The sequence below is a fragment of the Rhinopithecus roxellana genome, chromosome 5 (genome assembly GCF_007565055.1).
Source record: "Rhinopithecus roxellana isolate Shanxi Qingling chromosome 5, ASM756505v1, whole genome shotgun sequence".
Classification (NCBI taxonomy): domain Eukaryota; kingdom Metazoa; phylum Chordata; class Mammalia; order Primates; family Cercopithecidae; genus Rhinopithecus; species Rhinopithecus roxellana.
Genome location: NC_044553.1, coordinates 114257821 through 114274274, shown reverse-complemented (window position 1 = coordinate 114274274; position 16454 = coordinate 114257821). Strand labels below are relative to the sequence as shown.

Below are 16454 nucleotides of genomic sequence, written 5' to 3'. Positions count from 1 at the left end.
TCATACAGATGCTCTCCACTTCTGCTATGGTTACATTTCAAGAAACCCATCATAAATTGAAAATATCATAAGTCAAAAATGCATTTAATACACCTAACTTACCAAACATCCTAGCTTAGCCTAGACTACCTTAAACATGCTCAGAACACTTTCAGTATATACCCAACAAATTACATGAGACACTCAACTCTTTATTATAAAACAGGCTTTGTGTCAGATGATCTGGCCTAGCATCTTGGGAGAGTACTGCATCGAATATCAATAGTCCAGGAAAAGATCAAAATTCAGAATTTGAAGTACAGTTTCAGCTGAATGCATATCACTTTATAACCATCATAAAGTCAAAAATCTTAAGTGGAACCACTGTAAGCCGGGGACTGTCTGTATAGTCAACACATATATTCATACGTTCATAGGGTCTTTATATTAAAACTAAAAAGAGGGGCTGATAAAAGAAGAGTTAAAAGACAGATCCAGAATGTGGGTTCTGGTGTGAGATGATAAAATGTGGAGAGAGGCTCAGAGAAATACGTGGATGGCTGGTTGCACGGGGAGGTGAGGTTGCTGTGGCCATCGGTGGCCTATCCTCCCATTGCCCCAGGCTCCCCAACTCAGACGGAGCCCACCACCATCTCCTTCAAGGCTCTTCATGCTCCACCCCTTATCCTAAGGCCCTCTGGTGAGGGCCTTAAACTGCGTTCCAAAGCAAAGTATCCCCTGCTGTTCAAGGCTGACCTGCTGCCAGGCATAGGAAGACCATTTGTGTTTATCTCCCAAATACCATGGAAATTCCCTGAGAACCTATTCAGCTTTTTCTCCCGGGACTTTCCAGAACTCTGCCACATGAGAGGTGCTTTCATGCCAACCCTTCATGTTATAGATAATAAAACAAAAGCCCAAAGAGAAAAGGAAGGGGTGTCCCAGGGCACCATGTCATGTCAATGCCAGGACTGGGCCACTGATTCCTCTTCCTACCCTCTCACGCTGCTGGATGCCTAGTTAACATCTCTGGTTCATTTCTCTTCAGCGCAGTCCACTCATTAATTATCTTCCCTTCTCCCTCCAGATCACCCAGGGAAAGCCAGTGTGACAGTGGAAAGAAGGTACACTTGGGATCATCCGTGTGTTAGGATCAGCGTTTCAAGGCTCAATTCAACTGCCTTTATTTCCTCACCTGTGAAATAGGGCAATTGAGCCCAGCCATCCTGAACCAGGTGAGTTAGCTGGCATTGGACAGTACTGGCTTTGTGAAAACACAAAGTGCTGCCCCTGCCTCAGTGGAACTTAAGGGGATCTGGGCCAGCAGTATCAGCATCACTGGGAACTTGTTAGAAATGCAAATCTCACCCCAGCCCACTCCCACCCCTGAACTACTGACTCCAAAACTGAGATGGGGCAGCACTTTGTGTTTTCACAAGCCCTCCTGGTGATCACTGGGTCATGTTTGCAAATCACTGAGGTATCTATTTGACCACGCCATCTAGTGGCAGACAGACCTAACAGATCCTGAGTTCTAGAAAATGGTTTCTTTCCAGTGCTGGAATATTCAGCTTGGAGGACTCAGGAAGACGCTCCCCTCAAGAAGCCTCTAAACGCATGAAGGCACAGACTATGTCATTCTTTCCACCCAGTGTATTCCCAGCACCTAAGCACTGTGATGAATGAAGGGCAGATATTTAATAAATATTTATTGAATGAATAAATGAGGACAAATGAATGAACTTGAAAAAAGGGGCACAGGTCCTAACTCCTAGTCTGTCCATAAAGTGTTGTACAAAACTTGATTGTCTTGGGACTCAGCCTGAGGCCTCGCAGGGCCAGGTAAGGAGGTACAAGGAGATAAGGGCACCCAGCCAGCTACAGAGGTAAGTTTCAGATGTGCAGGCAGACCAGACACAGCATCCATCCCACAGCACAGCAGCCCTAGCCTCAGACCCAACAGAGGATCCACAGCGGGTGGTCAGATCCCATCTGGTCTGTCCTGAGCATGGGAGGGGCCAAGAGGAAGAACAGTCCTTGGACAGTGGGACCCTCACCCACCTCTGTCAGTGAGGACAGGGAAGGGGGAGTGGGTGATAAGGGCATTGCTGGTCTGCATTCGGCTGCAGAAGTCAGGACAGAATAATGGTCCAGCAAATGGAGAGGGGTGGTGAGAAGACTGTCACAGCACAACAGGGACAAGAGGAAGCAGCCAGATCCAGGAGGTCCAGGGAAGGGACAAATCCAAGGTCGCCGCTGTCCTTCTTCCCAGGGCAGTGCAAGGTAGGGGCAGCAGAGGCAAGGCCTAGAGGCTCTTCCCACAGTGGAACTGAGAATGCCCAGAGCAGGGACAGCTTATGATCCTGCACACACCCAGCAGCCTCAGAGTGCCAGGGAAGATGGGGTTTGCTGTTTCATGAGAGATCCCCTGTCTTCAACAAGCACATCTGGTTTTTGCTCCCCAGCTTTTCACTGCTAGGCTGGAAAGATGCCTTTCAATCCCAAACCCTGTGCCATGTTCCACACTACTGGGGTGGTGCTGAGAGAAACAAGTAGTGCTTACAGAGTACCTACTGTGTGCCAGGTACTATCCCAAACACTGGTAAATAGAACCATGCCACATTCAAATGAGGTGAGCACTGTGATCACTCCCATTTTACATATAAGGCAACAGCAGGAACAAAAGAGCAACCAGCCACCCACACACTATGGTCCCCTGGTCCACCAGGCCATGCAATGCCTTGTCCACTTCTGAATCCCAAGCACACAGAACAGCCCTAGTGCACAGCCAATCCCCAACGAAGGAGCCACCTCATTTCACAGCTGGGAAAATGGATGCGTTTGATGTCTATACTGTCTCCTAGTGGACTATGTTAACTACTGGGTAGACCAAACATTTGCACCTCATCCTGTTTCTCTGGGTCTTTAAGAAAAAGAGAGGGGGTTGAGGAGAAGGAGGAAAAGAAGGAAGGAAAAAAGGAGCAAGAGAGGGTGAGGAGGGAAGGAGAAGAGAGAGAGAGAAAGAGGGAGAAAGGGAGGGGAGAAGGAGAAAAGAAAAAGGAGAAGGAAGAGAAGGAGGAGGGAGGAGAAGAAGCAGAAGGGGGATGGGAAGGGGAGGGAGAATTCTCAGACTGGAAAATCCGGCAAGTCTCTGCAGACAAATTATAACCTCCCAAATTTGATTTTTAAGTCTCTAAGTCAGGCAACAAAAGGTGATCTCTTTTAATGAAGCCACAGTAAAACGCAAATTTGGTTTCAAGTGAAACTTAAAAGAAATCATAAATTAATTTCCTAAAATGAATGCAAATACACATCTAAACCTGGATATGCACGAGCAACCAAGAATGGGACAAATCATACACTAATTACTGCTTGAACGAAGATCCAATTGTTAATTGCAGTGTGTTTCAGGCATTCCATGTGAGCAACTTACCTGAAAAGCTTTTCAATTTGCATGTCAGGAAAGTTAGTAATTAAACACTTCAACTCCCTGTTGACTTCATTAGAGATATGATAATCTTTGCATAGTTCACTTATAATTATTTTACTTGTCAAATGAAGTTGATACTTAGTTTAGTAAAGTGTTAATGTTATAATCTTTTTTAAAAAAAATCCTGGGACCTGTACTCAACAAGAAGCATGTAAAGCTGCCTATACTCGCAAATGGTGTATAGGACCCAAAGATGAGGTCGGCCAAGCATGTAAATGGCATCTTAAATGACTAATCATCTTTCCTTAGTCTTGTCTACACAGGACTTTGACTTCATCAACAGAGAGACTCACTTTTAAATGATTGTTAAAAGTAACCCTGTGACACAACAGCACTTTTGGGGTATTCTTGCCAAAAAAATAAAAATTTTAGAAAAGCACAATTCCAATGCAATTGTGAGGCAACATCAGACAAAACCAAATTGAGAGATATTTTGCAAAATAACTGGCCTATACTTGGCAAAAATTTTAAGGTCAAGAAAAAAAAAAAAAAAGACTGAGAAATTATTCCAGAATTAAAGGACACTAAAGAGACATCAGAACTTAACGTAACTAATAATCCTGGATTAAACCCTGAACCTGAAAAATCATTTTTTTTTTGTTATGTGGAACAACTGGTGAAAACTGAATAAAGGTCTGTGGATTAGATAATGCTATTACATTAATGCCAACTTCCTGATTTTTGTCATAATTGTAGCTATGTGGGAAAATGTCCTTATTCTTAGGAAATAATATACATTGAAGCATTTAGAGTTAGAAGGCACATTGTGTATGCCACTCATTCTCAAATGGCACAATAAAAGAGAGAGACAGACAGACAGACAGAGAGAGAGAGAGAGGGAAAAAAACTGATAAATCCAATATGGTAAAATAGCAACACCATGGGGGAATCTGGGGGATGACTATACAAGAGCTTTCTGTATTATTCCTGCAACTTGTCTGTAAATCTGAAATAAGTTGAGCATAAAACATTACCAAAACACAAAACCCTGTGATGGACACATCTCTTTTTATTTGTTTGGGATCTGGAGGATGTGGAGACCAATTCATTCATTCATTCAATATTCAACAAATATTTTTTAAGCACCAAGTATGTGCCAGACCTTACTCAAGGTGTTGGGGACATAGTAGTGGAGCGGGGGCTCGGGGGAAAGCAAAGTTCTGACTCCAGGGAGAAATGAAGCAACTTGGAGGTTTCTGGCAAATCCCCATCTCCTTTGGAGGTCTTGAGCTCAAGGTGCCTTAAACTCAACCAAACTCCTGATCTTCCCCCAACCCCCACCAAAAAGCCCCAAATATCTGGATCTCATCCAGTATTTTCTAGCTGGGGAAATGAAAGCCTATCCACCCAGTGGTCAAATCAGGAACACTACCACTCCCTCTCTCTCTCATCTCTGATATCTGATCCACCACTTACTCTCTTGGTTCAATTGTTTCTCCTCCTAAGTATCTGAAGGCTCCATTTACTGCTGTCCACGTCCACTGCCACGTGGACCGGGCCCCACCTCCCTCACGTGGACCTCTGAAATGGCCTCCAGGCAGGCCTCCCTCCTCACCAGCCTGCTGCCAATAAGCATGTCCTTCATTCCGCAGCCAGAGAGCTTTTCAGAACCCACCTCCGATCATGTCACGCCCCCACTCACCACACTTCAATGGCCTCCTGTTGCATTTGGAAACAAAGACTCCTTTCTTTCACAATACTTATTATTTAATAAATGGCTGACTCTCCTGCCACACAGGAAAGCTCTGTGAAAGCAGAAATCATGCCTGGGTTTGCACACCACTGTGAGCACACGGTTGGCATTCAATTAATATTTGTTTAATTAGGTGGATAAGCAATTAAATAATTAATGTCTGGCTTGGGCCAATGAATGGATAGTGGTGCCACTCACTGCCACAGGGGACGTAGCAGGAGGAGGAAATATGTGGGAGAGGTGGGCTTTGCAGAATCTGTGGGACACCACAGACCCGGCAGGCAGCTGGGAATAAGGCCTGCAGTTGGTGACACTGACTAGGAAAAGGCACACACTGGTCCTGAAATGTGCTGCATGCCTGGAACACAGTCTTCAGCATCTTCCCTTGCCTGCAGGAAAGAAATGGATGGGGTCTACATTCTCCTCTGTTCACCAATGGTTGGTCAGTCATTTACATAAATTTGCGTAAGTGTCCAGTGCTGCCTGTGTTAGAGACTGATGGAACACACACATAGCCAACCTGTTTTATGCCACATCTTTCCAATCCGCCCCAACTGCACCGCCACCACCAGCACTGAGCACAGCACCCTTTGTGTAGGGAATAGAAGTGGTGTTCAGGAAGGTTGGCCGAACTCAATTGGAAGTTTTCTGGTGTGAAATTTTTTCAAAAAAAAAAGAGAGAGAGAGAGAACACAGCTGTGATCCTTGATCACATTCATTCATTTTATTCTTTGGGGGACTTGGAATCCATCAAGCATATCAAATTATGGCAAATGATTCCAGACTATGCCTCATTTCAAACTGCTGATGGAATAGAAACATCAATGCTGTTCTAAAAATAATAATAAAATAACTTTTTGCAGTTCTGTTATTTCACATTTAAATTAACTTCCATCGCGGATTTCATAATTATCTCAAAAGCATCATCTTGCTTTTAAAGCTGTCACGTTTTCTTGACATGTTTTAAAGGGGCCAGCCCTTTATTATCTGGGGGCCACACACCCTTGTGAAACTCCTGAGGTTTTCTTCTAGTTGCCACTGCCCAGAGACCTACAGAGTTTTGTTCCCATAAACCAGAGTTTCTCAACCTTGGTACTATTGACATTTGAGGCTGGATAAGTTCTTTGTTGTGGCGGGCTGCCCTGTGCACAGTACGATGTTTAGCAGCATCCCTGGCTTCTTCCCATAGGTGCCAGTAGCACCCCCACTCCCTGGAGGTGTGGCAACCAAGAATGTCTCCAGACATTGCAAATGCTCCCAGTTGAGAAGCACTGTGTGGATACACCTTTGGCCTCTGTGCCCATGTTTCTCGCATCTCCTGCCAACCAATTAAGAGGTCTATTGAAGACAAGAAAGACAATACTATTTTGTGTGGCTATTAATTTAAAAATTGATGCACCAATTAACTTTGGCTTCCTGTTGCCTCTAAGTCTGGAACTCAGCTCATCTACTGATATCTATAAAGGGCAATTATGTAACTTTCCTGGCCTCCTTTCAATGATTTAATAATTTCAGTGGCTTTTTTAACTGCTGTTAGGGTAATTGGGCACTCAGCGCCAAAACAGGCAGGAAGTTGCCTTACTCAACAGGCAGAGTATATGGAAGGCCACCCTCCTCTCCTTTGGCCCCACCTCCCTTGCTCAGCCACCAGTAAGGCCTTCAGCTAATCTGTCTCTTGGAAAGCCTGGTTCTACCTGAAGAGCTGGGTTTCCACTCAGGCCAACTCCTTTGGTACTCCCACCCTGGACATGGCACCCCTGAATCTTCCCAGGCTGTCCTACCTCAGAATGTTTCCTTTTGCCACCTGAGCCTGGATACAGAGATGCCCAGCTCCACCTGCAGCTGCTCTCTACTTTTTTAGAGTTGTTGGAAGAAAAGTAGGGATGGCCAAATCAGAAAGAAACACATTTATCCTCAGTTACTAACAACTCCTGAATGTGCGTTTGAAACAGGAATAACCACCACAGCCTGTCTAACAGCATCACATGCAGGCAAGAAGGACCAGAAATCACCTCGCTGCATGCTCTCTAAGCCCTGGGACTACCCCATCAGCCAGGTGGTCTGGTTGGAAGTGTGTAGATCAATCCTAGGAGGATGTGCGGACAACAGATGGTGAGCAAAGTTTTCCAGTTAAGTCAGTGGCCCCAGCGTTTGATGAAGGCCATATGGAAGAGGTGAATTGGTAAGGGAGGGTGTGGAGGGAGAACAATGGGGCCTCTGATGAGAACCCAGGTTGGCATGGAGACCCCAGTCACTGGGACCCTGCTGTAGCCCCCTGAAGCCATCAGAGGCTCTCTGCTTGTTGAGTAAGGCAACTTCCTGCCTGTTTTGACCTGAACAAATTACCTTAACAGCAGTTAATAAAGAAGCCACTGAAATTATTAAATCACTGAAGGGAGGCCAGGAAAGGTACACAGTTGTTCTTTATAGACATCAGCAGACGATCTGAGTTCCAGACTTACAGGCAACAGGGCCTGGCCTGGGTTGCCAGAACCTGCCAAGGATAGGGGGTACAGCGTCTGGGTGTAGGACCTGCTCATCCACCTACCTGCTGGGGACTCCAGGTTGAAGTCTCTGAGCCTCTCTGAGCCTCTGGTCTAACATTTGTGGACAGCAGTATAAAACAAAAGTATATAAATCCATTTGACTGTTCAACTCTACTTTAAAAAAGTGACAATAAGGAAAAAATCATGTATGTATATATCCATTCATATACGGGGATGTTCATGACAATGGTGTGTACAATTCTGGCAAACAGAAAAGCACAGCAAATGTTATATGCCCAGATATAAGAAAGTGAGTTAATGAATTATGACACAGCCATAAACAGGATATCATGCAGCCTCTCAAATCAGTATCCTTGATAGGATATACCATTAATGAAGGAAAAAAAGGGATGACAAAACAATATGCTCAAAATAATTCTATTTTGTTATATATATATATATACACACACACAATATTTAGAAAAAAAGTCTGTAAGGATATATGCAAAAATGTTAGTTATGGGTGGTAGAATTATCTTAGTGCTTTTACGCATTTTCCAAATTTTTACAATCAGCACAGATCTTTATTGTGCGGGAAAAGTGGTTGTGGTGAAGAAAGCAACCAACTCCTCAGCAGGGGCTAGGAGAAGAGCCCTAAGCTCTGCTTTGTGTATTCTCACAATGAAACCGAAACAGTAAGAGATGTCCCATGTTTTCATACAATGTACAAAAGCAGGAAGTACATATCTGTAAACATTTTGGCATTTTTGTAGATTTCCCTGAAAAAAAAAAATGGTCAAATTGTTATAGACTTGGTAGCCACAGAGTCTCTGCTTATCTGCAAAGAGCCTCAGCTTCCAACTCTAAAGCCTGCACTATTTAATCAGAGGGCACTGAATGCATTCTTTGACCTTGTTGCTGCCTTCCTGAATGCTGTTAGGGTGGCTGAACCTCAAAGCCAGCCTGGAGTCTGCCTTGTCAGTAACTGCTGGTAATTAAGCAAGCCATGTCAACAGTTTCACACAAGACGCAGAAGGCAGTAAACAGGAGGATCCCACTTCCCTTCTGAGAAGACCCTTGTGGGACTGTAACAGGGAACCTACCACTACCACCAGCCAGTCTCCAAGCTATCACCTACCCTTCTTCTGGGATGAATGATGAGCTTTGTGTGTCCAAGGTATCAGGTAGGTGTAGGACCTGCTCATCCACCCACCTGCTGGGGACTCGAGGTAAGTCTTTGAGCCTCTCTGAGCCTCTGGTCTAACCTTTGTGGACAGCAGTATAAAATAAAAATATATAAATACATTTGACTGTTCAATTCTGACCTAACCTTCTTCTGGAAAGAATGATGAGCTTTGTGTGTCCAAGGCTCCTTATTATAAAGTCTAGAGGAACTAGTTTGCATAGGAATTATCTTGGTAGGATTTTCAGATCAAAATCAGTTTCCACATATAAAAGTCAGAATCTCTATTAGACATCTCTGGCCTATTTTGTTACAGAGACCCACAAATACAGGATATATGCTTTCTTTCCTTCAAGGGAGTCATTGAAAGGCAGCCACATACAAAATATAAGGAAGTTCCCTGGCATCCCTCCATTTATTCATTAACAAAACCGTACCGGGTATCTATTGTAATGGGAAGCAGTATGGTAGATGCCAGGGCTGCCATACTGTTGGATACGTTCCCTGACCTCACAAGGCTTCCAGTCAGGTATCAATCAAATAACTACACAATTTACATGAGGCTAAGTGCTCCAGAAGCAAAGTACAGCCTTATGGGGCCCTGGAAGAATGCATGATAGGTACATTTTACCTGGATAAAGGGATCAGGATAGATTTCCCTAATGGAGTAAGAATTCAAGCTGAGCCCAAAAGAAAAGAAGGAATTGGACGTTGGACAGGAAAATGGTCAGGAGTGAGGAGGGGGTAAGGGTAGGGAAGGAGGGACAGTGCGCAATTAATCATTCCAAGAAGAGGGACAAAACATAAACAAGAACCCTCAAGTAGAAAGGAGCTTGGCTGAAACTGAGAAATAACTTTTCTTCATTGAACAAAGAGTTTCGTGTAATGAGCTCGTCCAATAGCCTGACCTGCCCACAAAAGGAGGGAAAGAGAAGAGAGAGAGAGAGAGAGAGAGAGAGAGAGAGAGAGAGAGATGGTAGACAGATGATAGGTAGGCAGGTAGGTAGGAAGGTAGACGAAAATGAGTGGATTGCTGAATCTGTAAAAGATGCAGAAATAATCTCCCTGTGACCTTGTGTCTTAGTGAATCTCAATACAGACAGACAATAGAGCAGTAAATGCAACCATTGCTTGGGAACTATGTACTTGGACCAAGAGCTCTATGTTCTGTGAACTAACCCCAAGGAAAGCATTTAGAGAACCTGGTAAATGGCTGGCTAACATCCTTCTTCATTTCTTTCTCCAGCCCAGATCTCTGGGAGCATGTGTCCCACTGCCTCCATGACAGTTCCACTTGCTTGTCTCACAAGCAGCTCAACTCAACTGTCCGATACTGAAGCCTGAAGCACACCCTACAGGTCCCCTGCCTCTCACTAACTTCCTGTCACATCCAACCACCCAGGTGTCAGGACAGCAAGCTGGGAATCATCCTTGACTCTTCCCCTAACTCCTTACCATGAAGTCATGATGATTCTGCCCCAAGGAGGACATGCCCTGGCCAAGGGATGGACAGGGAAGTAACTGGTGTCCCTGGAGTTGTTCAGCATGGCATCCCTGCCCCCAGTACAACTCAAATCCACCTCTCTCTCCATCTCTACTAACAGCCCCTGGCCTAAGTCAGCACCATCTAACTGGAGTCTTGCTTTTCCTCCCACTTCAGTCCAATTGGCTCTCCACACAGCAGTCAGAAGGGGCATTTAAAAGTGCAGGTCAGACTACGTCCTTTGCTCAAACCCCCTTCAGTAGATTTCCAGTGCTTTTAAAATGAAGTCTCAGCCCCTAACCCAAGTTTTGTGGTCCCCCGTGAGCTGGCCTCTACCGCAGCTCCAGCTTCTCACACCACTTTCACCCTTACTCCCTGTTCTCGAGCTCTTCCCAACTCAGGGCCTTTGAAGGGGCTCTTCCTTGTGCCTGGAATGCTCTTCCTCACATTTCTCTTCATTCCTTGGAGCTTGACTCAAGGGTCAGCTCCTCAGAGAGGCTTTCGCTGACTTCAAATGGCCTTTGCTAATCCTCTAATTTAGGTCCCTTGGTTATTTTATCTCAGGGGATCATTTCTTCATAACATTTACACATTTCGTAACTAACCTAATTGTGTTACTCTTTTGTGACTATTTGTCTTGCTAGCAAGCAGCATGATGGTAGGAGGTATACCTAATTTGCTCACCACAGTGACCCCAGATCAGTCCCCAGCACATAGTAGTTACTCAGTAAGTATTAGCCCATAGCAGCTTCATTCGTCATAATTGCCAAAACTTAGAAGCAACCAAGATGTCCTTCAGTAGGTGAATTAATAAATAAACTGTGGTACATCCAGACAATGGAATATTCTTCAGCACCAAAATGAATGAGCTATCAAGTCACTAAAAGATACGGAGAAAATGTAAATGCATATTATTAAGTGAAAAATGCCAGTTTGAAAAGGCTACGTAATGCATGAATCCAATTATATGACTTTCTGGAAAAGGCAAAACTATGGAGACAGTAAAAAGATCAGTGGCTGCCAAGAATTCGGAAGTGGGAGGAATGAATAGGTGGAACATGGATAATTTTTAGGGCAGTGAAAATACTCTGCATGATATTATAACAGTGGATATAAGTCATATACATTTGTCCAACCCATAGATCGTCTACCATCAAGAGTGAATCCTAATGTGAACTATGGACTTTGGGTGATAATGATGTGTCGTTGCAGATTCACCAATTGTAACACATATACTACTCTGCTGGGGAATGTTGATCATGGGGGAGGTTGTGCATGTGTGAGGGCAGGGGATATATGAGGAATCTCTGTGCCTTCCTTTCAATTTTGCTGTGAACCTAAAACTGCTCTAAAAAAGAGCCTTTAAAAATATTAACTTTTAAAAATTCATTAATTAATTAAAATAAATATATACTGAAGGAATAAATAAACCTCTTTTTTCAGATATCACTTCTTCCTTTTTTTCTTTCTTTTGATGAAGCCAAAATGTCACCAGCTCATTTTTTTCTTATAAGTCCATAAAATAATGATGTGTCCTGCAATTGATAGGCTCATAGATTCAATGAAGGACAGGATATAGAGAAATTGGGCAGAACTGTATGTCCAGTTGGTTTGGCTGTTCCAGCCTCACTTAAGGCAGGACAGCTGGCAAGCATAGCGCACATGTCTCAAAGGCTCAAAATCTACCCACATTCTTGAGTGTCCTGCTGAGTCCCCAAGAGCACTGAGGAAGCAACCACTTGACAGTATCCCATATTTTCACAAATCTTGTCTGCCTCACACCCCAGCCATCAGCTCAAAATTCTCTATAAGTCAAAATCTCTCTCTTCAAAAGGCCCACGTTCAGAAGTTACCTCCCGTAAGACTTCCTCTGGCTCCCCATTATGATATGAACACACCTAGTCAACATTCATTTCATTCCACCTGGTGTTACTAAGTTAGTCTACCTGTGCCTCCCCTATTAGACTTAGAACTCCGAGGTCAAGAAATATTCTCCCTCATCTCCGTATTGCTCTATTCCCTGCAGAGAGCTTGGCATATCAAAGATACTCAATCAGTTCAACAAGCTGATTCAAATGTCCCCCCTTCTAAGGCAATTTGTTCAGAGAATCTTCCTGCACTATACAATCAATTCCAAACTGAAATGTCAAAGACCAGAAACCTGGAAGTGGGGGGAAAAATCCAGTGATTGATTTCAGAAAAAAGTAATTTCAGAAAAAAGTGGAATTCCAAATCTCTTAAAACATAATTTTGAAATCCTTTAAAACATACAAGCCTTATTAATTACTCTGCAAATACTCATCTCAGAGAATGTCCACATAATGCTTAATTCCTAATGATTATTGGTCTGAATTTGTAGCTGATTCCCTCATGCTTAAATTACAAAAGATTAAGATGGAACAATGACATTGGGGAAACAATCTCCTTCTTAATTGTGCCATTTCAGCTGCAAATACCCTTTTATGTTATAACTAATTCAAACCTTCACTATTTCCTATAAATCAGAAACACTTAAATGTCATTCAAAAAGATAGCAAAACACACACACACACACACACACACACACACACACAGATGGAAGATTCTATGACTTCACTCTCTAGTCTAAAGGATATATGTCATTCCTGACCAGAAAGAAAAGACAAAATCAGCCAGTACAGCAGTTTCAGTGACCAATGTAAGGACTGGAAATGACCCAGAAGGAGTGGGTACCAGGGGCCACAGGATATGATAAATATAGCCAGGACTGTCATAGCAAAAGTGATAAGCAGACTATCTGGGAGCCCAATCCTTCCTTCTCCTCTCCCAGAGTAGCTGGTAGAATCTTAACCCAAAACCCTAATGGGGACCTTGAAGGAGCACAGTCGAAATTTGCACCTGGATTATATTCAGAGTAACACGAGTGTGAAGACCCCAACATCATCTGTCACCAACAAGGCCCTAGAGAGTCCCCACTACACATCACAGAAGAGTGTCTTTGTAAACGGTTCTGCTGCTGTGAAGTGGTCAGCTGGGAAAAAAGGAACAAGTGGTGGAGTGGGGAGGTGACTGGCTGTGGCTTTTGTACCCTGGACACAAACTAGCAGCAGAAATAAATCGTAGTGCTTCCCAGTCCATTTGATTCTGTTTACCAAGCTCTTATTCTTTGCAAAGCAACCATATCTGGGGAAAGGAGGGAGGCAGAAAAAGGAATTCAAAGAAGTGTCACAAGCCCATGTGAGGTAGGTTCTGGGTGACAAGCTCGGGTACCATGGCTCTTTTTGTTGTAAATTGTCTATAGAATCTGAACTCTTCTCTTTGGCTCAAACCCTGAGCCATCTCCCTTGAAATTAAACCCTTTCTCCCAAAGAAGAAGATGGAGATTCACATGGGGCAAGAATAACACATCCCCACGGATCATCCTCAGGGGACCAGTAAAAGAAATGATGGTAAAAGGAAAGGCGATCATCTCAAGGAATTTTCACTTGAGAAATTATCACCATGCTGAAGATCTCCGGTATAGCTGTCAACAGAGAAAAGCATCTGTCAAGCTGGCCAGGTGTTGACTAACAACACAAACAGTACCCTGTGCTTGTATCATTCAAGCCTCCCACAGCCCAAGGCACAAACAGGTTTTCCTGTGCTCCACACCACTGGGCCAGGAGCAACTACTCCATCTTTAGTCCATGTAGCTTATGGAGCAATGTAATGGACAAAACTGTTTTAAATAATGATCTCATAGAAATTATGTAAATTATTCTAGAATAATTTGATTACATAGAAATTGTGTAAATCACCAGGGATTTTATTCCTGTTCCCAATGTAAACCTATATTGGACTAAAATAGCTTCATTTAACTTCTTTTGGTTTTTCTAATTTCATAACATTTACATCTATCAATTTTCTATTGATTTTGAAGCAGATGAATGGGTTGAAATTACAGCTTCAGTCGCAGGCAAACTGGCACAGATGTGTTTTCAGACCAGCCATGTTCCTTCTCAGTGTTCTGGACAGAGGCCTCCTTGTCTGTTCTTCCAAGAGTCCCTATTTCTGCTGACGGAACTGCCTTCCTTGGAATTACACAGGCTCTTCACCTTGGTGTCTCCATGGACACCTCCCCTTTGTCTCTCCTTGGCCTCCTCCTTTACTCTTATTCCAAATATAATCAGTTTCAAATATGGAACTCCTCTACCTGCCCAGTGGTTCATTCCTTCCTCTCTGGTCCAGCCATGGCCACCAATTCTGGCCTCCCCAGCACCTGCCTCATTTCATGCTGGCCTCCCTTTCTCAAGTCTTGTTCCCTCCTTTCTATGTTTCCTAGACATGGCTGACAAATTAATCTTCCAGAAAAAGTGATCATGTGATTTCCTTGTTCAATACCATTGCGGTCTCTCTCTCTCTCTCTTTCTCTTTCTCTGTCTCTCTCTCTCTTTTCTATTTTATTTTATTTTTCTGGATCTTAGGAAGTGTGCAGAGGACTCTCTCCTAATGTGGAGAGAGAAAGTCCATACTCCTCAGTCTGTCCTTTAAAGCCTGGTCACATCCAAACAACTCAGTGTTAAATCCCACTGCTGCCTCTTAGATCCCCAGTGCACCAACCACTCACTGACCTCTGCACATGCTTAGAACAAGTCCACTGTCATTTACGCCTGCAATGCCCCTCTGCTACTGGCTCTGTATATTCAAACATTCCCGTTTTCAACGTTCAGCCGAAACATCCAGAAGGCTTCCCTGGCCTCCTTAGATAAAAGGGATCTTTCATTCCTAATTCTATGATGATAGACACTGTTCTTTGCTAAGCATCGCTGTTCCTCCCCCGACCCTCCCTATCTCCAACACATGACCTCCCTTCTCTTGGGAATTTCCTGGGGGCCGCCCTCTGTGACTCTCACAGGGATCTAGCAACCTGCCGTGCCCACAGCAGCCTCTGCACAACACCCAAAAGTTTGTACCAGCTTAGATGTTCACCTTTCTCTTCTCCCACACCCTGCTCATCAGGTAGGGAACTTTCCCAAGAAAAACGGGACTTCTCCACTACAATACCAAAACAGGTAAATGTTGCCACTCCAACAAGAACTCTTCCATTTTTGAAATCTTTCCTAATGAGCTCAGTTGTCACAGACTGCACCCTGCGGACAGGTCAGCCCAGAAAGCAGGGGATGTCACCTGGGCAGGACAGGGGCTGCTTCACGCTGGTGACCATAGGCTGGGTGTTCTGTGTCCCAGAGGGTTAGGACACACAGCAGCCAGTCGCAAAGGGCGCAAAGGACCAGCGCTTGGGGGGCGGGGCGGGCAAGGGAGAGTCCCAAGAGTTGTACCCTGTTGAATCCCAGCTCCAAACTTTTCGCTCCGTCAGCGCGAAGCCCTCCACCAGCCAGGACTGGCTGACTCCGGGATGCCACAAAAGCCGGGACCGGAAGAGAAAAATGCGTGGGATGGGGAAGGCAAAGGCGGTTATTTTCAGAACTTCGGGGGCTCCGGGCCGCCCCTTCGGGTTCCTAAGGACGCGAGGCCAGCGTCCAGCCGCCCGCGGGTCCGGACCGGCGCCTGCCCGGGACCGGATGGGCAGCGATCGGGATGCAGATGCCGCTCTGGTGCTGATGCTGCAGCTGCCGCGCAGTGACAGCCGCTCCACCACCCACTGCGCCGAGCTGCGCCTCCGCGCCCCCGGGGGCGCCCGGCGCGCCTGATCCGCTCCGGCCCGCTCCGGCCCCGGGCAAGGCCTGCGGGCTGCGGCGGGCGGCGGGGCCCAGGCCGCTACTCACCCGGAGGGTTGACCGCCGCCGGGGTTGCCATCTTGCTCGGAGAGGATAGGCGCGCGCCTGGCAGGGGCGCGGGAGGGGCGGCGCGGAGCCGGGCGCTTAGCCCCGGGGACCCGGTCAGGCCCAGGCGCCGCCGCCGCCACACAAAGGACGGCGCGGGCGGGCGGCGCTCCCTCCGCTCTCCCCGCCGCCGCGGCCGCTCGTCGTCCCCGCCTTTCTCTCCTCCTCCTCCCCCTCCTCGGCCTCCTCCTCCCGGTTCAGCCTTTGTCGCGCGGCGGGGGGCGCCCGGCCCGCGGCTCCCCGGTCAGAGCGGTAGCACCGCGAGACTTGGGGCTGCGGGCGGCGGGACCCCCAAGTTGGGCGCCGGCGACTGGAGGGGACAGAGGGCCGGGCGCTCCC

The 16454-nt window shown here is 45.6% G+C and overlaps 1 protein-coding gene across 1 annotated transcript in view; it reads right to left on the bottom strand.

The window, feature by feature from the left end:
• ARNT2 (aryl hydrocarbon receptor nuclear translocator 2) overlaps positions 1–16222 on the bottom strand; it is a 201298-nt gene extending 185076 nt beyond the window's left edge. Inside the window, exon 1 of the mRNA XM_030931473.1 lies at positions 16059–16222. Within this exon, the coding sequence (XP_030787333.1) occupies positions 16059–16089 (31 nt within the window). The 5' untranslated portion in view covers positions 16090–16222. The remainder of the gene's footprint in view (positions 1–16058) is intronic.
• Between the last annotated feature and the right edge of the window lie 232 nt (positions 16223–16454).